We start from the raw sequence: 17,740 nt of genomic DNA on the forward strand, positions 1-17,740 counted from the left end.
AGATAGTTTTGATTTGTTTAACACTTTTTTGGTCACTGCATAATTTCATTTGTGTTATTTCATAGTTTATATTTGATGTCTTTACTATTATTCTAAAATGTGGAAAATAGTAAATATGAAGACAAATGTTGTGTGTCCAACCTGTATACTGTGTATACTGTATATACACTTGCTCATGTCCATACACACACACACACACACACACACACAGGCATATCCAGTAGGCCAACGCCCCCCTGTCACATACTCTGCATACCTCCCATAGCAGCCAGCTTTAGAGGAACAGGCTCTCTCCGTAGACGTCTATGCTAAAGATGGATGGATGGACAGATAGAAAAGGGAAGAGAGCAGAGAGAGAGTAGAGAGAGGAGAGGGATGTGGGCAGAGAGGCAGAAACAGAGAGGGAGAGGCAGAGTGCCTGTCACAGCTGTTCACACAGGTCTGGTTAATCTGGTGGTGAACAGGCGGGATCAGGGCCGGGCACCACAGATCCTGGCTCAGCTGCCCCGGGCGGGAGGTGCCCGCCTGCCAGGGGGATTAACACAGAGAGAGGGACAGTGGGAGGAGTGAGGCATCGGCTCCACGGGGGGGGGGTATCCAGTCACGCTAAGGGGCCTCAGGGTGATCGGTAAAGGGTGAAAGTTGAGAGGGTGAACCCTGAACAGTGTGCAGTAGCATCATATAGGAGTGGCACGATGGTTTAGTGATTAGAATATACATTAGGCTATGCTACCCTCATTTTAATGTTACATTTTTACTCTTTTAATCAGTGCTCTTCATAAGCTGCATTCCTATTTCCTATATTCCATCTATCTATCTATCTATCTATCTATCTACGGTATCTATCTATCTATCTATCTTGTAAGTGTATGATGGGGTTGATTGTCTTTGTTGTCTAGTATGTACATCAAAAGTCTGGGGACACCTTGCCTTTTCTAAATTTTTCTAAGTACTATTTTTTTTTTTTGCTTTGTTTTCTCTAGTTAGGGTGCACGGTAAGTGGGCTTGAGAGGGAGGGGAATTAAGGGAGGTAGGTTATGTATCAAAAAAAAGTGGATGTTTATGTATTTATCTTTTCATGTCAGTTTTCAAATCCCAAATAAAAACAATAAAAAAAAAAGTACTATTTGATTTTCTCTGCAATTTTACAATGAAGAAGTAAGGGAAAATAAATGCCTGCAATGCTTTTGTTAACATAAAATATTTTTGGATATATTCAACACTCAGCTTCATGTTCATCAAAGTGTCTTTTGGTTTTTCATGGCAGAGTGTCTCTGAGGAACGCCTGGAAAAACTGACTGTTGACATTAGGAAAGTTTGTGAAAGATTGTTTTATTGTTATCTTCACAAATATTTGCATGTATGATTTTTTTCTCAAACTAAACCTAGATAGTCTTTAATGGGGTTAAGTTATTGTAAACCGACAAAGAAAACATGCTTATTTATTGAACATTTTTAAAAGCTTAGTGTCCCCAAACTTTTGATGTGCAATCTATACACACTGTGTAGCTCAATGGGTGGAGCGTGGCACTAAAACTGCCTGGGCTCAGAGTGGGAGCGCCCCCATGCTGAAACTGTATTCTCTCATGGTACTCCAGACGCGTGTTGGTGACAAGCATCCACCAAACGGCATGTTACATCATGTTACACCACTGTACGTACAAATCATAGACACATACACACCGAGGCGCCAAGGGGCTTGGGGGCACCAGGGCAACCCCCGCTATGCAAACAAAAGAGACCCTTTGACTCCCCTCCTAAAATGCCATACCAAACAGATCCTGATATAGAGAGCTTCTACGAATCATGAGGCTGTAGTGTACAGTTCACCAAGGTGCTTTGGGAATAAGCTAAGGCTGCTCCCCGTGACGTAATGTTAGTCTCCTGGTAGTACAAAGACAGCAGAGGTGGTAGAAGTACACAAAGTCCTTACTCAAGCAAAAGTGCAAATACTCATCTAAAAATATACTCTGGTACCATTTCCTTTACTCAAGTCAAAGTACATGGTGTTAAATTAACTTTAGGTATAAAAGTAAAAGCAGTCCTCTAAAAAAAAGCATTTGTAATATAGTAAACTGGTTTCTGTTGAGCGTTCCTCTGAATCCCAGATGAGAGAGTCTGCAACTCAAGTCACTAATTCTTGCACGGCTGAATTCACTAACATTAATTCTCTTGCTCTCTTGTTGCTTTTCTCTCCTTCATGTTGCTTCTCTCTCTGTCCCTTACTCTCCTTTTTGGTGTCGCTTTGGTGAACAAGCAGCCAAATCCATCCAGCCATTTGGCACTTGATCAGCTGCTTCTGGGATGGAAGCTGTCTGATGCGGAAAATTAAAAAAAAAAAAATAAAAAAAATAACAGTTGATGATTTCCCGAGTGTAACGAGTCTGTTTTGAAAATGTAGTGAGTAGAAAGTATAGATTTTTCTTTTGAAAAACTTGTAAAGTACAGATACTTGAAAATCTTATTTAAGTACAGTAATGAAGTATTGTAGTTTGTTACTTCCCACCTCTGAAAGACTGTAGCTGGACACCCAAATATTGGCTGAGTGTCTTCCTGCTTTTAGCTCTCTTCATTTGCCCTATTGCTTATCACACAATGTAGGGATGTAGGGAGGGATTTGTTTTTTTCTCATATCCTCTGAATAACACATACACTTTTCACTGGAGGGCAGCCAGGAGGAGAGCCAGTGTTTTGCTCGCTGAAACTTCAGCAGCGATGGACGCTCCTTGCAGTTATGAGACAGTTTCTCTAACTTCCAGGCCACTCTGCCCAACACATCCCATTATTAGCATGGTTCATAACTGAAATAGGCATCTGTCTGATGGCTGGCATCTGCCTTGGGCATCAATTGGATTGATCAAACTGTTGGTGCAGATGGCAAAAGAGGGACGCAGTCTGGCAGATTGCTGGGACATTCGTTAGTGCAGCACCGTCATGATGCTGTCGGTCAGTGTTGATGGTGCCTGTGCCACACCAGATGACTCATGTTTCACATTCTTCCTGCCAACTGTCCAGGAAAACAGACATACCATGAAATGTTCCTCAATAAGGTTCACCACAGCGCAGTAAGGCTTTTTTGCCGGAGCGTCTGTCTTCACATCCTGAAATAAAAAGGTTTCACCACAGTTGTTGGCATGCTATTTTCTGACAGCAAGCTTTAGGCTAGGTAATTAAAGTCACCCCCATTTATCGTGAAACGCAGCAAAGCATTTGATGGGAATTCTTTGTGGATGATTACATGCTTGCTCAGCAAGACAGCTAATTTGCATGTTAATTTGTCGAGCATTTTGGTGTCATTGCACTATCTTCACTACCTACGATTATGGTAAACTATCACAGTTATTTAAAATGACAAGGCGTATCATAGCATTGGTGTAACATTGCCTGGAGGACACGTCGTTACGAAGTTTATGTATTATTTATTATTTTATAAAACACTTCATGCTGCATATCCCTGCCGACACTATTTGTATACCTTTTTGTAAATCATATGGATCAGATTTTCAACTTGAGGTCAGATTTTCAACTTGTGTGTTGCAAGTGACTTTGAACCCAAGATGTCATGTCAATCACACAGGACTGCAGCCTTTAAAAGCCTGACCTGTCTTTCTAGGCATCATCGGCATTCCAACATGTGTTCCCTAAACTTGTACTTGGAATTCCGATTTGTTTTCCCCACCGTGTCGAGGGAGGATGTGGAAAGAATGGAGTCCGCCTACTCTCTTTTGAAATGCTCTTTCCCAAAAAAGAAAAGATGGAAGAGTTCTAGTCCTCCTCAGCGATGAATGTGCGTGCACTTCTGAAGTAACTGCACTCTCACAAATTTAGAGAAGTGCTCTCATGACTAAAAATGAAATGCCTGAAAACAGAAAAAAAACAGTTAATCCTCCTTTAGTTCATTGTCTGTAGTATTGTCAACCAAAGAAGAAAAAAAGAAAAAGACACATTGGTCCTTTTTTACCTTTGATGCTATGCATTAGCCATTGAGAAAAAAATAAAAAAATAAATAAAAAAAATATATATATATACATATATATTTTTTATTTATTTATTGTTTATTTATTTATTTATTTTTCAAGAGAGAGTGCCTTGGACTCTTTTTCATGTTTTATTGTTTTATTTACAATGTTCGAATACCCTTCAATAAGCACCTCTCCAAGACATTTGAAGCCAAGGCTCCAGCCATGTCACCAAGACAAATTCCAGCACATTTGTTAAGAAAATTTGTAGTAATTCCTGTAAGTAATTCCTATTCTGATTGACAAAAACGTCTTATCCTCACACACAAACGTCTTATCCTCTCCATGTTTTTCTGCTCTGTCTAGGTTCCACTCATCTCGGGGATCCGCGGGCCACATCCAACCCCAGCTCGCCCTCCTCCTCCCCGCACACCCCCAGCGCCCTGGGCAGCGGCAGCTCCGATCCGGTCCTGAACGGAGGGTTGTGCTCCGCCGCCTACTGCAGCTCAGCAGGGGGTAGGTACACCTACATAGTGAGCTAGCGCCACAGAAACAGGGAATCAATCGCCCCACAGCGTACTGAGTGGGACTCGTTACGGGACGGTGAGCAGATGTCGTCCTGTGGCCGTTCAGGAACGCTGGCCGGACCTCCGTCCCACCGCTGCTGCTGTTGCTTCTGCAGCTGCAGCTGGAAGTGGGGGGAAAAGAACATGCTTGGCACGTGTTGTTATATCACAAAGCTCAGTTATGTAAAGGGGCCTGATGTAATGTGTGTCTTCGAAATATTGCAAAACATACACCCGATAAGCAACTTCCTACAGATGGTACCAGTATTTCTCTACACCTAACAGTTTTTAAATATTACCATTTTGCAGTCTGTTGGCAGCAGAGAGCCAAACGGTGTGTGTTTGTACCCCAACAGAATGTGTTTGCCGCTTGCCCCCACTTCTCCATGTGTATTTACCTTTATAGGCATATGGTATCTAGTTTTCTCTGTGACTCCAGTTCATTTGGGTACTTTGTAATCATTGAAGCTAAGTGCCTCTCTCTCTCTTTTCCCCATCTTTCTTTTTTTATCTTCCTCTGTATTTCACACCAGGAACAACCCCCAATTCACCAGTCAGCCTCCCCAAGTCACCTACGTTCCCATCAGGACGTGGGGCTTGGCCCGACGAGTGCTCTATCTGCTACGAGAACATGGTGGACACGGTCATCTACGCCTGTGGGCACATGTGTCTCTGCTACACCTGTGGCCTCAAACTCAAGAAGATGTCCAACGCCTGCTGTCCCATCTGCAGAAGGCAGATCAAAGACATTATCAAGACCTACCGCAGCACGTAAGCGGACGACCCCTTAATAAGGATGGAGGGGCCTCCCGAGAAGCAAAATCCCTGAGTCGGGGAAAGAAACTTCTAAGTTCAGGGAATATGAACTCTGGTACTTTCATTTGGTGTTTTCACAGAATCATTGTTGGTTGGTTATCTCACACGACCTGCTCCAAAGTCGGTACCGTTTCATTGGGAAGGTCTCTTCCACTTTAGAGTTGCTCACAGCCTCCCTGCGGAGGCGGCACTTGAAGTGGCAGGGGGTTGCAGCGAGAACTTTCTTCTCGCCAGAAGTGTTCACTCTCTCCTGAGATTCTGGAAGTTTTCAAGACTTTGAGGGAAAGGAAAAGACTGAACCAATTCATCATTCTTTCATTTGTTGAGCCATCTTTTAAGATTCAGAGACTTTCACCCATTTGCGTCGAGGCAAATGAGTGATTTTTGGGGCTTTGTGTCTCAATAATAGCTGTTTTATGTTGTGGTAGAGGGTGGCTGAGGCTCAGAAGTGTGCTGTCAACCTGATGCATATTTCCGACTTAACCAGGCAAAAGCACACCCACAGCTGGTAATGCTTTATATACTCATCTCAGTATGTCACAACTTGTGTCTGTGTGTTACTGAGCCCAACTGCAGTGGAAAAGAGAAGACGTCCTTCTGGCATCGCAGTGATGAACTGATGAATTTCTGTCATTGTTGTGGGAATTATCGATGAGTAATGTTGTATTTAATGATGCGAGGCACAGGGACTTGAGTATATTAAATAGGATTGTAACACCTCTTGTACTCGTATATTCTCAAATTAATGTACCTTTATGGTAGTTCTATTGCAAATGTTGGTGGTAGCTGTGTCGTCGCGCTAGCTAGCTGCTTGCTCTGCAGTGTGGTATGTTGCACTGAAATCAGCATTGTCCTCTCAGAAACGCCCCGTTATTGACAGAGAGGATAAGGCGAAAAATGTTACACAATCTTCAAGCCTGTGTCTAGCAGCCTCTGCATCTCAGAATTTTTGTATCATGTGAAAGGAAATAGAAAGTGGCAAAACAGTAATTGGATATTCCTCAGGGCCAGCTATGGGTTTTTTTTTTTTTAGAAGATGTGAACTATTTTCCCAAACTCTACCTATATCCATGCCTAATACACTGTGAGCTCTCATGACAAATTGACAGGCCCTCGAAATAGCTCCCATAACAACACATAAAGTCAAAGGATTGTTGCCATGGTAGCAGCAGTCACCACAGATACGACACAGCCTCCTGCCTTAACTCATGGAAGGTTCATTTGTTACGCGCGGATGTATGGCATTCTGTGTTTCTGCTGTGTTTTCCAAGGCCCCGTACAAAATACCAAATAATGCTGTTGTGTGGCGCACACTGTCACAACATGTCCGCTCAGAGGAGAAGAAGAAGCACACAAACTCACACAAAGTTATTTTTGTAACCTAAATACACGACAGGTCCAAAGTTAAAATATGAATTATATGTATATTAACCTTTGTGACTAAAGTACAGGCTTTTCACCAGCAGCAAAGATCCTTTACAGAAATCACTTCAGGGGCAGAGGAACTTTGAGGGAAAACTGCAGTATCAAAAGCTGATATTTTGAATATTTGTTCTTGTCCAGCACAATATGATTCCTATAGCCTAATTTTATGATAAAATGTTTGATATATCCCCCGCAAATTTCACTCACACCTGTATATACAGCAACTGAACTACAAGCCATAGCTTAGATTACAGGATATCACATGAAGCTGAGAGGCTGTTTTTGAGGAACTACATTGTACTTCATGATGTAGATAATCAACAAATGGGGCTCGAACCTATGCTGCTATGGTGTTTGCCAGCTGTCCTTTTTCGGCAAACGCTGACATCGATGTTTCGCACATCCTCCCTCCCACATACAGTTTGATTACGCTACTGCTTGAAGTGTTAATTCACATTTGAATGTTAACTTATGTATTTAGAGAGGTAAATTACTTTTATTGGTGTGCTTGAATTGAAAAAAAGAAAAAAAAAAAGTTTTTTCTGTTTTGTTTTTTTTAAAGTTTGTTTTGATCGATAATCATGATTATAAGATTTGCTTTGTTGTTTATCCGAACCACAAGAACCTAAACTTATTCTTATTTTCTAACAGACATCCTAAGTAAGGATAAAGAGGTTTTCTTGTACCTTGCAGCAATAAGAGATATTGCAGTACACAATCACAACCTCATTGCTTTGGGGTGCAAGATATAAACTCTTGATTTTATTACAATCCCTGAATTTCAGGTGTTCTTTTTGTAATTTAACTTCCTGTGTGTAAGCCCATGTTAGGAAGCCCTAGTACCCAGTTCTGTATTTATAGCTCTTATCATTATATAGTTTGGAAGCCATCGCTGTATGGTAATGATAAATGTCACTTTATAAAGCTCCTGATTGTAATTTTTTAAATGTTTAGGCCATAGTTGCTCTCTGGGATTCGACCATGGCATGTTATATTTCGTGCCGACACTCCGACCAAATCCAAAAATCATTTTGATTTGTCATTTTCTTTTCTCACTGTTTTGCATAAGTATCGTTACATACATGTAATTCCCTTGGTGTAAAACACTGCAATCATGTTTTGGACTTTAAGTTTTTTACATTTTGAACCTACAATCATGGGTTTTGGACCACACATTGTATCATGCTAAACCACAGTCAGTTTGCAAGCCAAATAACCGCTTGGCTGAGCGTTTCCATCTGTGAATTATTTTACACACACACTCAGATTGGCTTTTCATGAGAAGATGCCATGCCACTGTCATATTTTTGTCATTTATATTTTTCGCATCAAGTTCCAAAATACTCCACAGGCCCCTTGAATGTTATTGACCCTGTAATGTACTATTATTTGTCCTTCACTGATGTGTGGACTAATTCCTCTGAACCTACTTTACTTGTGTGTTTGCTTTCTTCTGCATCGCCTCTATAATGACGTGACCCCGTGACTCTGTGTGTGGCAGAGCACACCTGGGAAGATTTAGAGAATTGACGTTTTCCCTTTTCTTTAGATTTTAGTACTTTTGTTTTGTCATGCGTGAGTTGTTTGTTCACTCCAAGTGAACTTTGGGACCAACGGTAGACAAGCATCAAAGCGGGATGCTGTAGTGGTCGTGTAGACTGGAACCAATGGGCAACATTTGAAATACTATATAGTGCTGTTTGGCCGTTGTTGTGACACAGCAGTTGAAGTACTTTGCAGACCTGTATTTTTTATTTTCTTTTTTTCTCATTTGAAACAACAGTAGTTTCCAAGTGTTTGTTTGTGAGCTCTGTTCAATGTGAGTCGGATGATTGTGGTCAATAAACTTTCCAGACGTGTTTGAGCAAAAAAAGACTGTTGACTGTGTCTGCTTGCTCCATATTTGAATAACTACTGAGACAAGATTAATATGGATAGATGATAATATAAATATTTTAAGCTAGTCTATACATCTTTTAAGGAAATGGAAGAGAAGTACATGCAGTGGTAGGCTTTATAGAAATCTCCCTTCATGCATTAATCCTGCATCTATCCTGCATTAATACTGCATGCATACAGTAGAACCAAAACAGTATATTACAACAAAAAAAGCCGAAAAGGGAAAAACGTAACATTTCCTCTTGTGTTTGAAGCCAAAGTGCAGCACTAATTCGGGAAGCATGGAGTAAAAAGTGGAAATCCTACAATGGCTCTCTCTGTACATGGTATATATACAGTACTGATGTTATTATACGTATTGGCATTCCCTTACTTCATGTAACAGAGTTAACAATATATTTCACTTACCACTGGTTACAGCAGTGCCACTTAGCTTACAGTACCACAATGCAATGGCCATGCATCAGCACAATGTTTGTGTGCGCTTGACCTTTGACACTGACACCCAAAGAAACCAAATGCCGTTTATACCACAAATGTACGGAGTCGTGCCCTTATGAGGTGCGGGTGAAACACAATGCGAAGTCATCTGGGGGCCCCATGCAGCCCTGTGTTACATCATGTGCTGTGGCCTCGGCCCCTGCCACAGCTGCTGGGGGGCTTCACAGCCACAGGGAGGGGACAGGGGCTTAGGAGCATAGGACCGTCATCTGTGAAAATAGCTGAAAATGCTAACACCCTACTTTGAATCTTAAGTTGTGTGTGTATGTGTGTGTGTGTGTGTGTGTGTGCTCCTACTAACATTGTAGTGCTGTAGAACCATGAAGCACCTCAGCCAAACATCCCTTTGGAGTCGTCTGAAAGCCATCTGTCTGTCAGCATCTGCAATGGACCGATTAATCTCAGCTCCACACAAAAGAGCTCGCTAAGGGATGTGAATAAGATGAGTAATAATCTCATGATGAGAATAATCCATACGAGTGCATCTAATACCTGTCATCGTTCAACTAAGCATTCATAACCCCGCTACGGAGATCATCATCCTTCAATGTTAACGTCCAATGTTATTAGTTATGCTGCGAAAAAAAAATAGATATCAGGATTGATCATAATGGAATTTCATTTCAAGTCTCAATGCCAACGTACATATTGAGTTTGTAGTGTGAAGGTCTATTCATATGAAAATCCCTCTGAAAACCGTTGATGCATACTGTCTGTCGTATTGGATTTGGTGCTTTCAGTGGGAAGGCTTGAGCAAAGACTGGCTCAAGACAGCCATCTAGTGGGGATTTATTATTATGGCACTCCCTTCTCTGTGTTTATGTATGTGTGTGTGTGTGTGTGTGTGTGTGTGTAGCCTATGAAGGGTTTCATTCCAAAACACAATATGCATCTTGGACAAAAAAAAAGTATTAGCTAACATTCATTGCTCAATATTTAAAAAATACAACTGATTAAGTCATCAAAAGTCTTTCTAACTTGTTAGCAAGCCAACAATTATAGACCGTAAGTTGTACTTTAATACCTGCAACCATTTTAAGGGGTAGGTGTCATATTTTGCAACTAGTGGATTTCTCACTTTGGAGTGTATGACTGTGACTAGTGTGTGTGACTATGCCTACCACACAACAGTTTTTCTGACCAATTTTTTATTTCATTCATGGTTTCAATGAAGTAATATTACCAAACGTGCTGGCTTCTCAACAATGCCTTTCTCATTTTAATATTAAATACACAACATGGACATTAATAAACTGCATGTAGACTTGTCCGTGTTTCACTAACCTATATTGGTTTTATTTATATGATATTTCTTCCCATATTTCTTATCACCGTCTCAGAAAAACATGAATGATAGTCTGACTTATTGCTGTGGAAAGACACACACACTTTCTCCTGAAAGGTCTGAAAGGCTACATCTTCCTTTAAGAGGTGGAGGCTTGTGGTGCTGGTATGGCATAGAGGTGTATGCATATATTTCATGCTCATTTGGACACAAGTGATAAATCTTTGCGCACAAGTTTGGATACCGGAGAGCAAAATCCCTGTCTCCCCTCTTTAGTGGGGAACTGGGGCCTGGAGAGCTCGTTCATCTTCATTCATTGCTCTCAACCTCCTCACACTTTTCTCTCATAACTCATGCCTTGCTATATATAACCAGCTGCATTGTTCTGCCGTTCCAAATCTAAACTCACTTAATCTGACCCGCACAATAAGGTGAATAAAGATAAATGTCTCAATCTGTAAAATTACTGTCAAATACTATTTCATGGTGAGAAATATCTAGAAATGTCACAAGCGTGAATGTGTCTTTGTTCTTTATCTGCTGTACCGGGTGTGTATGGAAATGCAAAACGAATGAACAGGGGCCAGGCTAAACAACAAAGATAATACATTTAATATTGTTTCTCTTTAGGGCAATGCGAGATACAATGTAAACATGTACAAGATACAAAAAAAGGAACAAGAGTTTTCAAAATGAAATGGTAGATAAGAAAACGCCCTGTTTTCAAAAGGAATGCACATGTGCAGAATGTTTTTGATCAGAAAGTAATTGGGATAGTATTTGCTTCTTGCTCTAGTGCACTAGTGCACAGTATTATGATGTTTTGAACAGACTGGTGTGTGAGGCCTTGTCATGATATAAGACGTCATCATCACTGGATGATTCAGTGACATTCACAATGGAATTACGGGAACAAACCCACTCCTCTTTAGCCTCCTCATGGCATCTCTTTTGAAAACAAGGACTTTCCGAGAGTTAAACACAAGTATCGCATAAGAATAATGGTAATTAAAATAAAAAAACACAAGAGAAAAACAAAACAATAGCACCTCCTTTGGTCCAACTCGAGGCATGTAGTTGTTATTGTGGCTGACATGCTGGTAGCAGATCGTAGTTGTTAAGTTCAAGTCGGGGTTAACAGAACTGTTACAGATCAAGAGTGTATCTACGGGGTTGATGGTTTGAGACCTTGTCAAGGTATCAGGCTTCCATGACAGAGAGTTTTGGCACACTACTTTCCACAGCATGGTAGTGACATGAATGCTATTCTATAAATGCGACACCTTCAAAGGCTTTATCAAGGCTAAAACAGACTCCACCTTCCATGAATCTACCTCAGCACACACGGCCGTCAATCAGCTCTTGACAGCTCGCTTCCCCAGAAGATACAGCCGAGCTCCAACTGGCACCAGAGACTCCCATGCAGAGGCAGCCGCAGTAGCCTTGATTAGGGAGCTGTTGTGCTGGGATATCATCTGACTGGCTAAGGTTAATTAAGACACACTGTTGTGCTAATTAGAAATGGGGATTCAAACAGAGACAAAGAGAAAGCTTCAGCATGACAAGGAAACTGACAAAAAGACGCAGCATGCCTCATTCCTCGACACAGCCTTTTTGGCGCTCTGAGACAGACCCCGCTGATGCCTGTTGGTGCGTTAAACAACTGTTTCTGTAACTAAGTTGTTAGAATGACATACCGGTAATCAACATTCCCTAATTCAGAGGCTTGGGACCCAGTGCTAACACTGTCTAGTAAGCCCTGCCACTTCACTTCACTTTCTTTTCTCCTTTCACACACAAACAACAAAAACACTAGATATTAATTTTAAGTAAAAACCTACAAAATCATCCCCTAATTACCTTGCACCTGCTCACACACACTTACTGTAACTTTCTTATCAAACCTACCCCTCCATCCTCTATCAAACATTCCCCATCACTAACCTAAATCTGCAGTCACTCCCTTCTAGGGCTGGGTATTGTTGACAATTTCTGAATACCAATATATTTCTGATATTACATTTTATAAAATTTGGGAAAATTACATATTTTTTTGAAAGCATATTTCATTAGATATCTGAGTAAATCCTTCTCTGTGTTACATTTGTATGTTCCATTGGCTTTACTGCACTGAATTAGACCACATTCAATTCATTTTCTTAATAAAAACAGAGGAATAAGTAAAGATTAAAGATTAGAGATCTCACTGTAGGAATCCACCATTTGATACCTTTCCAGTGCCTTACACCAAAAATCATTACGAAAAAAAAAGTATTTTTTTTACGCATTTAAATACCCAGCCCGACTCTCCTCGCACCCTCAGGGCAACACAAGATCTAAAGACTCCATGACAGCAAAAGAAACTAAAACCAGACGCAGGATTAGTAGCTGTTTCTAAGTTATGCTAAGCACAGAGAGTGAGAGCGAGAGGAGCTATCCACCTTGTCTGAATTGCCGGTGCATTGCGAGAACTCGGCGGCTTCAAACTTCAAGTGCTGCAATTAAAACACTGTTTGGGGTGATGCGATTTCACAGCCCGGCTTCATAAGTGGAGAGCTCATTAGGCCTGGGTTGTGGGAGACGGGTAGAGAAGTTCAATGAGACAGATTCCCTATTGGAAGGAATAACTTTTCTTAGTGACAGCAGGAGTACGGAATAGTGTCGACTCCCCGTTCGTCTCGAATCAAAGCGGAGTTACTCTCACCTCCCTCTCTCACTCTCTTGCGCTCTCTCCCTGTCTCCTAGAATCCACTATCTGATCCATCTTATGTCCCCCCACATATAGCAAATCTCCACCTTGACCTCCAACTTCTCTTCTCCTGAGCACACCTGCACGCAATCCATCTCATCATGCAAAACACACACACTCTCTCTCTCTCTCTCTCTCTCTAAACGCACACACATACTCCCCAAACCCAACCTCCTAGAAACTTAATATATCTCAATCCTTCTCCCTAGCCTACTCCATCAAGCTAGCACCAGGAACGGAGGGGCTTGGCTGTGTCGAAGAAAGAGAGTGAGAGAGAGAGAGAGAGGGAGGGAGAGTGAAGTAGGAAACGGAAAAGAAGTGTAGCCAGGAGCAATAAGCTATGGCAGCAGCTACTATCTGGGATTACAGGGCTTAAGGCGCTTCACGCCTGAGAGGTGCCGTCCATTTGTTAAAATAAAAAGAGAGTGGGGAAGAACAGAGGGGAGCCAGCATAGCAGAGCTGTCTCACTTGACTGACCCCCTGGAATATGTCTAGAACCTAATCTATTTCCTCTGGCATGAATGGCTTCACCTCATCACTCTGTGTGTGTGTATTGGCACACGCACGCTCATGTGTGCATGGTAAAGGCAGTAAAATATGCCCTCCACCAATGTCAAACTCTGCGATGTAGATGCGTGCAGGCGTGAGCGAGGTGTAGCCAAGAAAAGCTCAATTGGTAGACTTTCTTTCAAAACCACTAAGTGGAGAGCCAACTACATCAAGACTATTTGAGCCAGTAAGCCCTTGCCTAAGACAAGCGACATGATTGAAAAAGAAACCTGCACAATTCAAGGTGTAGTTTAACTATAAACCATCAAAAACAAAGGGATATATGGACACAGGCCCCAAACTGCACAGGCTGCACTGTGTATCGGTGTGTATCCTCAGGAAATCTTCAGCACGATGACGTCGTCACCTGTGGCTCACATCGAAGAAGCCTGCCTGGGGCTTTGCAAAGAGAAAAATAAAGGTTTTCTATTTTTGGCGTAGACGGGTGTACATCTTGGAAGCTGATGGATTGAACTGCAATGGCCTGAAGGAGCGTTCATCTCCCCCGGTCTGTTGTTTACCAACGAGACTCTCCTGTTGACGTCTCTTGCCCGACGTCGGCGGCGGTTCCAAATGTCACCTTCGCCACGGTGATGGGTGGGCAGGAGTCTGACATGGCTTGACAACAGTGGGGAAAATGTCAAGAGAGGCATCTGCGTAGGTGGAGAGAGGACACACTCCAGGGTAAAAAGAAAAAAAAAAAAACACAAAACACAAGAAACTATCAAAATTCCATTCAGGCACAAACGTGACAGCTCAGAGCCGAGGCCCCTGGTGATGCTCCCATGACTCTCCATCTGTGAAGCAGACCCAGATGTCTGTAATGTCAATACAGAACGGGTCATTGGGTTTCTGCCATGCCGTTCATAATTCATTGTCCACTCACGCTGATCAGGGGGCAGGAGGAGCACAGATTCTCATGTTACCATTAGTTATTATGAATGTCCGTCATGTCAGGTGATAATGAGGTGGGAGCACATACAATTTGCTCTGTTCCAGCGGGCTTGGTTTACAGTTTTTCTGATGCTGTTCGGGCCTTGAACATTTCGCTCTTTTAGATAAGCAGTGTGGGCTTTATATCAAAGGAATATGACACACTTGAAATCATGGTAAAAGCTCATGACTGGCAGTTTGAATGGGAATAGACTGCCATCCACTCCCAACAGACATAATGGCGTTGTTCATGTTTTTCTACACCTATGTTTTTCCAATAACATTTTTCCTCTTGTTGAAGCATGATGCCTATTTCCTATTGCACATTTCCTCATGGTTACATTTCTGAATTATGACAAAATACAATAGGGCAAAAAGAGGAAAGAAACAACGAGAATTATTACGAAAAGAAAAACAAAAATGGTCAAAGATTGAAAATACAAATAAAGATAGATGCCACAAAGCTAAATGGTATGCTTGACACAGTACAATTCCCTTGCAATTTTAGCCGCCAATATGCCAAGTAAATTGAGCTCAATCAAACAAAGCGATATGCAATAATATGTGCTGGAGCAAAATGTCAAGAGTGATTCAACACATTTACATAATGCCTTCGTCGTGATGGGAGGGGCCTTGTTGCCTGATTTATGTTATGGAATATGACACATCAAATATCAACATCCCAATTTTATCATTATCATTATCGTCTATCATTTTACCTTTTCAATCTGTAGAAAGAAACTCACATGGCTCACAAACTCATTAACTAAAATTATGTTTTGTTGAATATTGAATTGACATCTTGCATTCTGTAACCCCACTAAGTTGATTGAAGGCTAATGTATGCAATAATATTCTGTATATGCAATGTAATAATATTCTGAAAGAATGGAATGAGAGGCCATGCTTATTAAAAGGGCAAATAAGGTGATTGTCAAACCATGATAAAGTGTAAAAGCGTACAAAATAAATATATTTAAAATCGGGCATTATGTAAAGCACAATAAAGATGAAGGAAGTGCCCATGATTTGCTAAAGTTGCAGCACACAGCATAGAAAAAAAAGTAATTTTAGAACTTTCAAAAATAAGTTATTGCCAAATACAAAAACGTGCTACAAAAAATATTATTTTAGCTGCACTCATACTTAGAAAAAAAAACAAAAAAACAAAACAAACATTCAATTCATGTACAGTTGTGGGCAGACTCACTGACCAGCAGCGCATTTGTTATTGCACTGAGGTAGGATGGCTAGTAAGCCTTGAGGGATAGATGTAAAAATCATGTTGCAGTACCTCTTACCGCCCACAAGAGGGTGGTATTTCAATCCAATTCTGTTGAAAGAGACTTTGGCATCTTTGCTGTAACTGAGAGAACTCTTGTGCTATACAAGAGTTAAGCCTCTCATTTGAGGTAAAAAAAAAAATAAAAAAATTAGAAAAGACAAATTAAATAATTACAAAAAATCAATAAATAATATGCTGAGTTTTTACTGCATCTTTACATTAATGCACCATAAAAAAGTTTTAAAGTGCACTAATTCACAAAACAGAACCACTTCGATCCTCATTATTGTCCATGTGTGATCACACAGTGACAAACAAACAAAAAAAACAGCTATGGTTTGCTAAATAGATAACTGCAATCTAGCAGGTACTGTACTTTGTTTAATACTATAATACTGTCCAGCAGAAACATAAATGAAAAGTTAGTGCTGAGCCTCATATTGAGAGCTCACACTGTTCATTAGAAAACATATTTCAGCAGTCTTGAACATCAGCCGTTTGAAGTAATTCTTCAAATTGGATTTCATCTTGGAATCTTAAACATTTCTGGGGCTTTTTGTTGGCTTTTGGGAAAATTATTTAAAACAAAATATTTTTGAGATGATTGGTGACTACTTTTCACCAATTAACACTTTTTAACACCTTTAAAAACAAGAAATATAAACTCTATTGCCTACTATTTAATGTCTAAATCAATACTGCACAGCAATATCCAATCTTAAAATTTGCCACTTGCTCCATTGATTCTATAATGTGGGGACAATGTATCAAGTGCTTCCAGATATTGATAGGAAAACAATTAAATATTCTTATTTTTTCAGTTCAGAAACCTCGTTTTAGGTATTTTGTAGAATACACTGTATTACTTGTACCCATAAATAAATAGTAAAATTACAAACACTAGCCGATGAAATTATATTCCTCTTTGGTTTGATCACATTTTGGGCTCAATGCTACGCAAGTATATCCCTGGGATTCAATGGTAATTATTTCACCGCATTTCCAGTACTTATTTTCTACACCACCGCAGCAGCGGTACTATTATATGTATACAAAGCAGCAATATATACAAAGTCAATTGTTTCTGAAACTAAAAAACTACAGTAAACCTAAAACTTTTGTAAACTAATTGTTTTCAATTTTTGAGGGTATTAGCTACCCACATATGAGGTGGCTATGTTCTGGAGAGCACTCAAGTTAGAAATTGTTCCTCTGCTTCTCCAAGAAACAAAAATATCTAACTGTTTTTTTTCAAGCTTTACAGGTTGTTGTTTTTTTACTGTATCTGTTATCCCAGATAATTACATCTTGGTTAAAGACATGAATATGAACATTTGTCTGTGGGACTCTGAAAATGGGGTAACTCAACAAAGCTATGCCACTTTACTGTATCAAACCTGTCACTTCAAAAGGCAGGAGACATGAGCCAGGAGCTTTAACTCTTCCAATTCTAGGCTGTTGGTGGAGAACGGATGTCACAAGAAAGCAGAAATATTTCTCTAAGGAAGACTAGAATGCACACAAGACATTAAAAACATAAACAACAAACAAAAACGAAACAAAAACACTAAAAAAAGAGAATCAAAGGTTATTTGTTTTACGTTGCTCGATGACTGTGGCTTAAAATGAGTGACTTCTCTTGTGACTTGAGCCACTCACATCTCTTTTTCTTTGTTTATTTTGTATTTTAAATCAATTTCACGTACAACGCTCCAGATCAAACCTTTTTACTTGGTTAGCACTCCAAAACTGGAGCTCTCAATTGGTTAGGA

The 17,740-nt window shown here is 40.5% G+C and overlaps 1 protein-coding gene across 1 annotated transcript in view; it reads left to right on the forward strand.

Annotated features, from left to right (window-relative positions):
- Positions 1–5,475, forward strand: part of neurl1aa (neuralized E3 ubiquitin protein ligase 1Aa) — a 55,959-nt gene extending 50,484 nt beyond the window's left edge. The window contains exons 5-6 of the mRNA XM_071534124.1: positions 4,326–4,475; positions 5,059–5,475. Coding sequence (XP_071390225.1) covers positions 4,326–4,475; positions 5,059–5,300 — 392 coding nt within the window. The 3' untranslated portion in view covers positions 5,301–5,475. The remainder of the gene's footprint in view (positions 1–4,325; positions 4,476–5,058) is intronic.
- Positions 5,476–17,740: the final 12,265 nt, after the last annotated feature.

Source organism: Centroberyx affinis, unplaced genomic scaffold (assembly GCF_046629955.1).
Source record: "Centroberyx affinis isolate AG114_WGS23_722 - 3 ecotype Tasmania unplaced genomic scaffold, CSIRO-AGI_Caff_v1 ptg002491l_1, whole genome shotgun sequence".
NCBI classification, from domain to species: Eukaryota; Metazoa; Chordata; class Actinopteri; order Beryciformes; family Berycidae; genus Centroberyx; species Centroberyx affinis.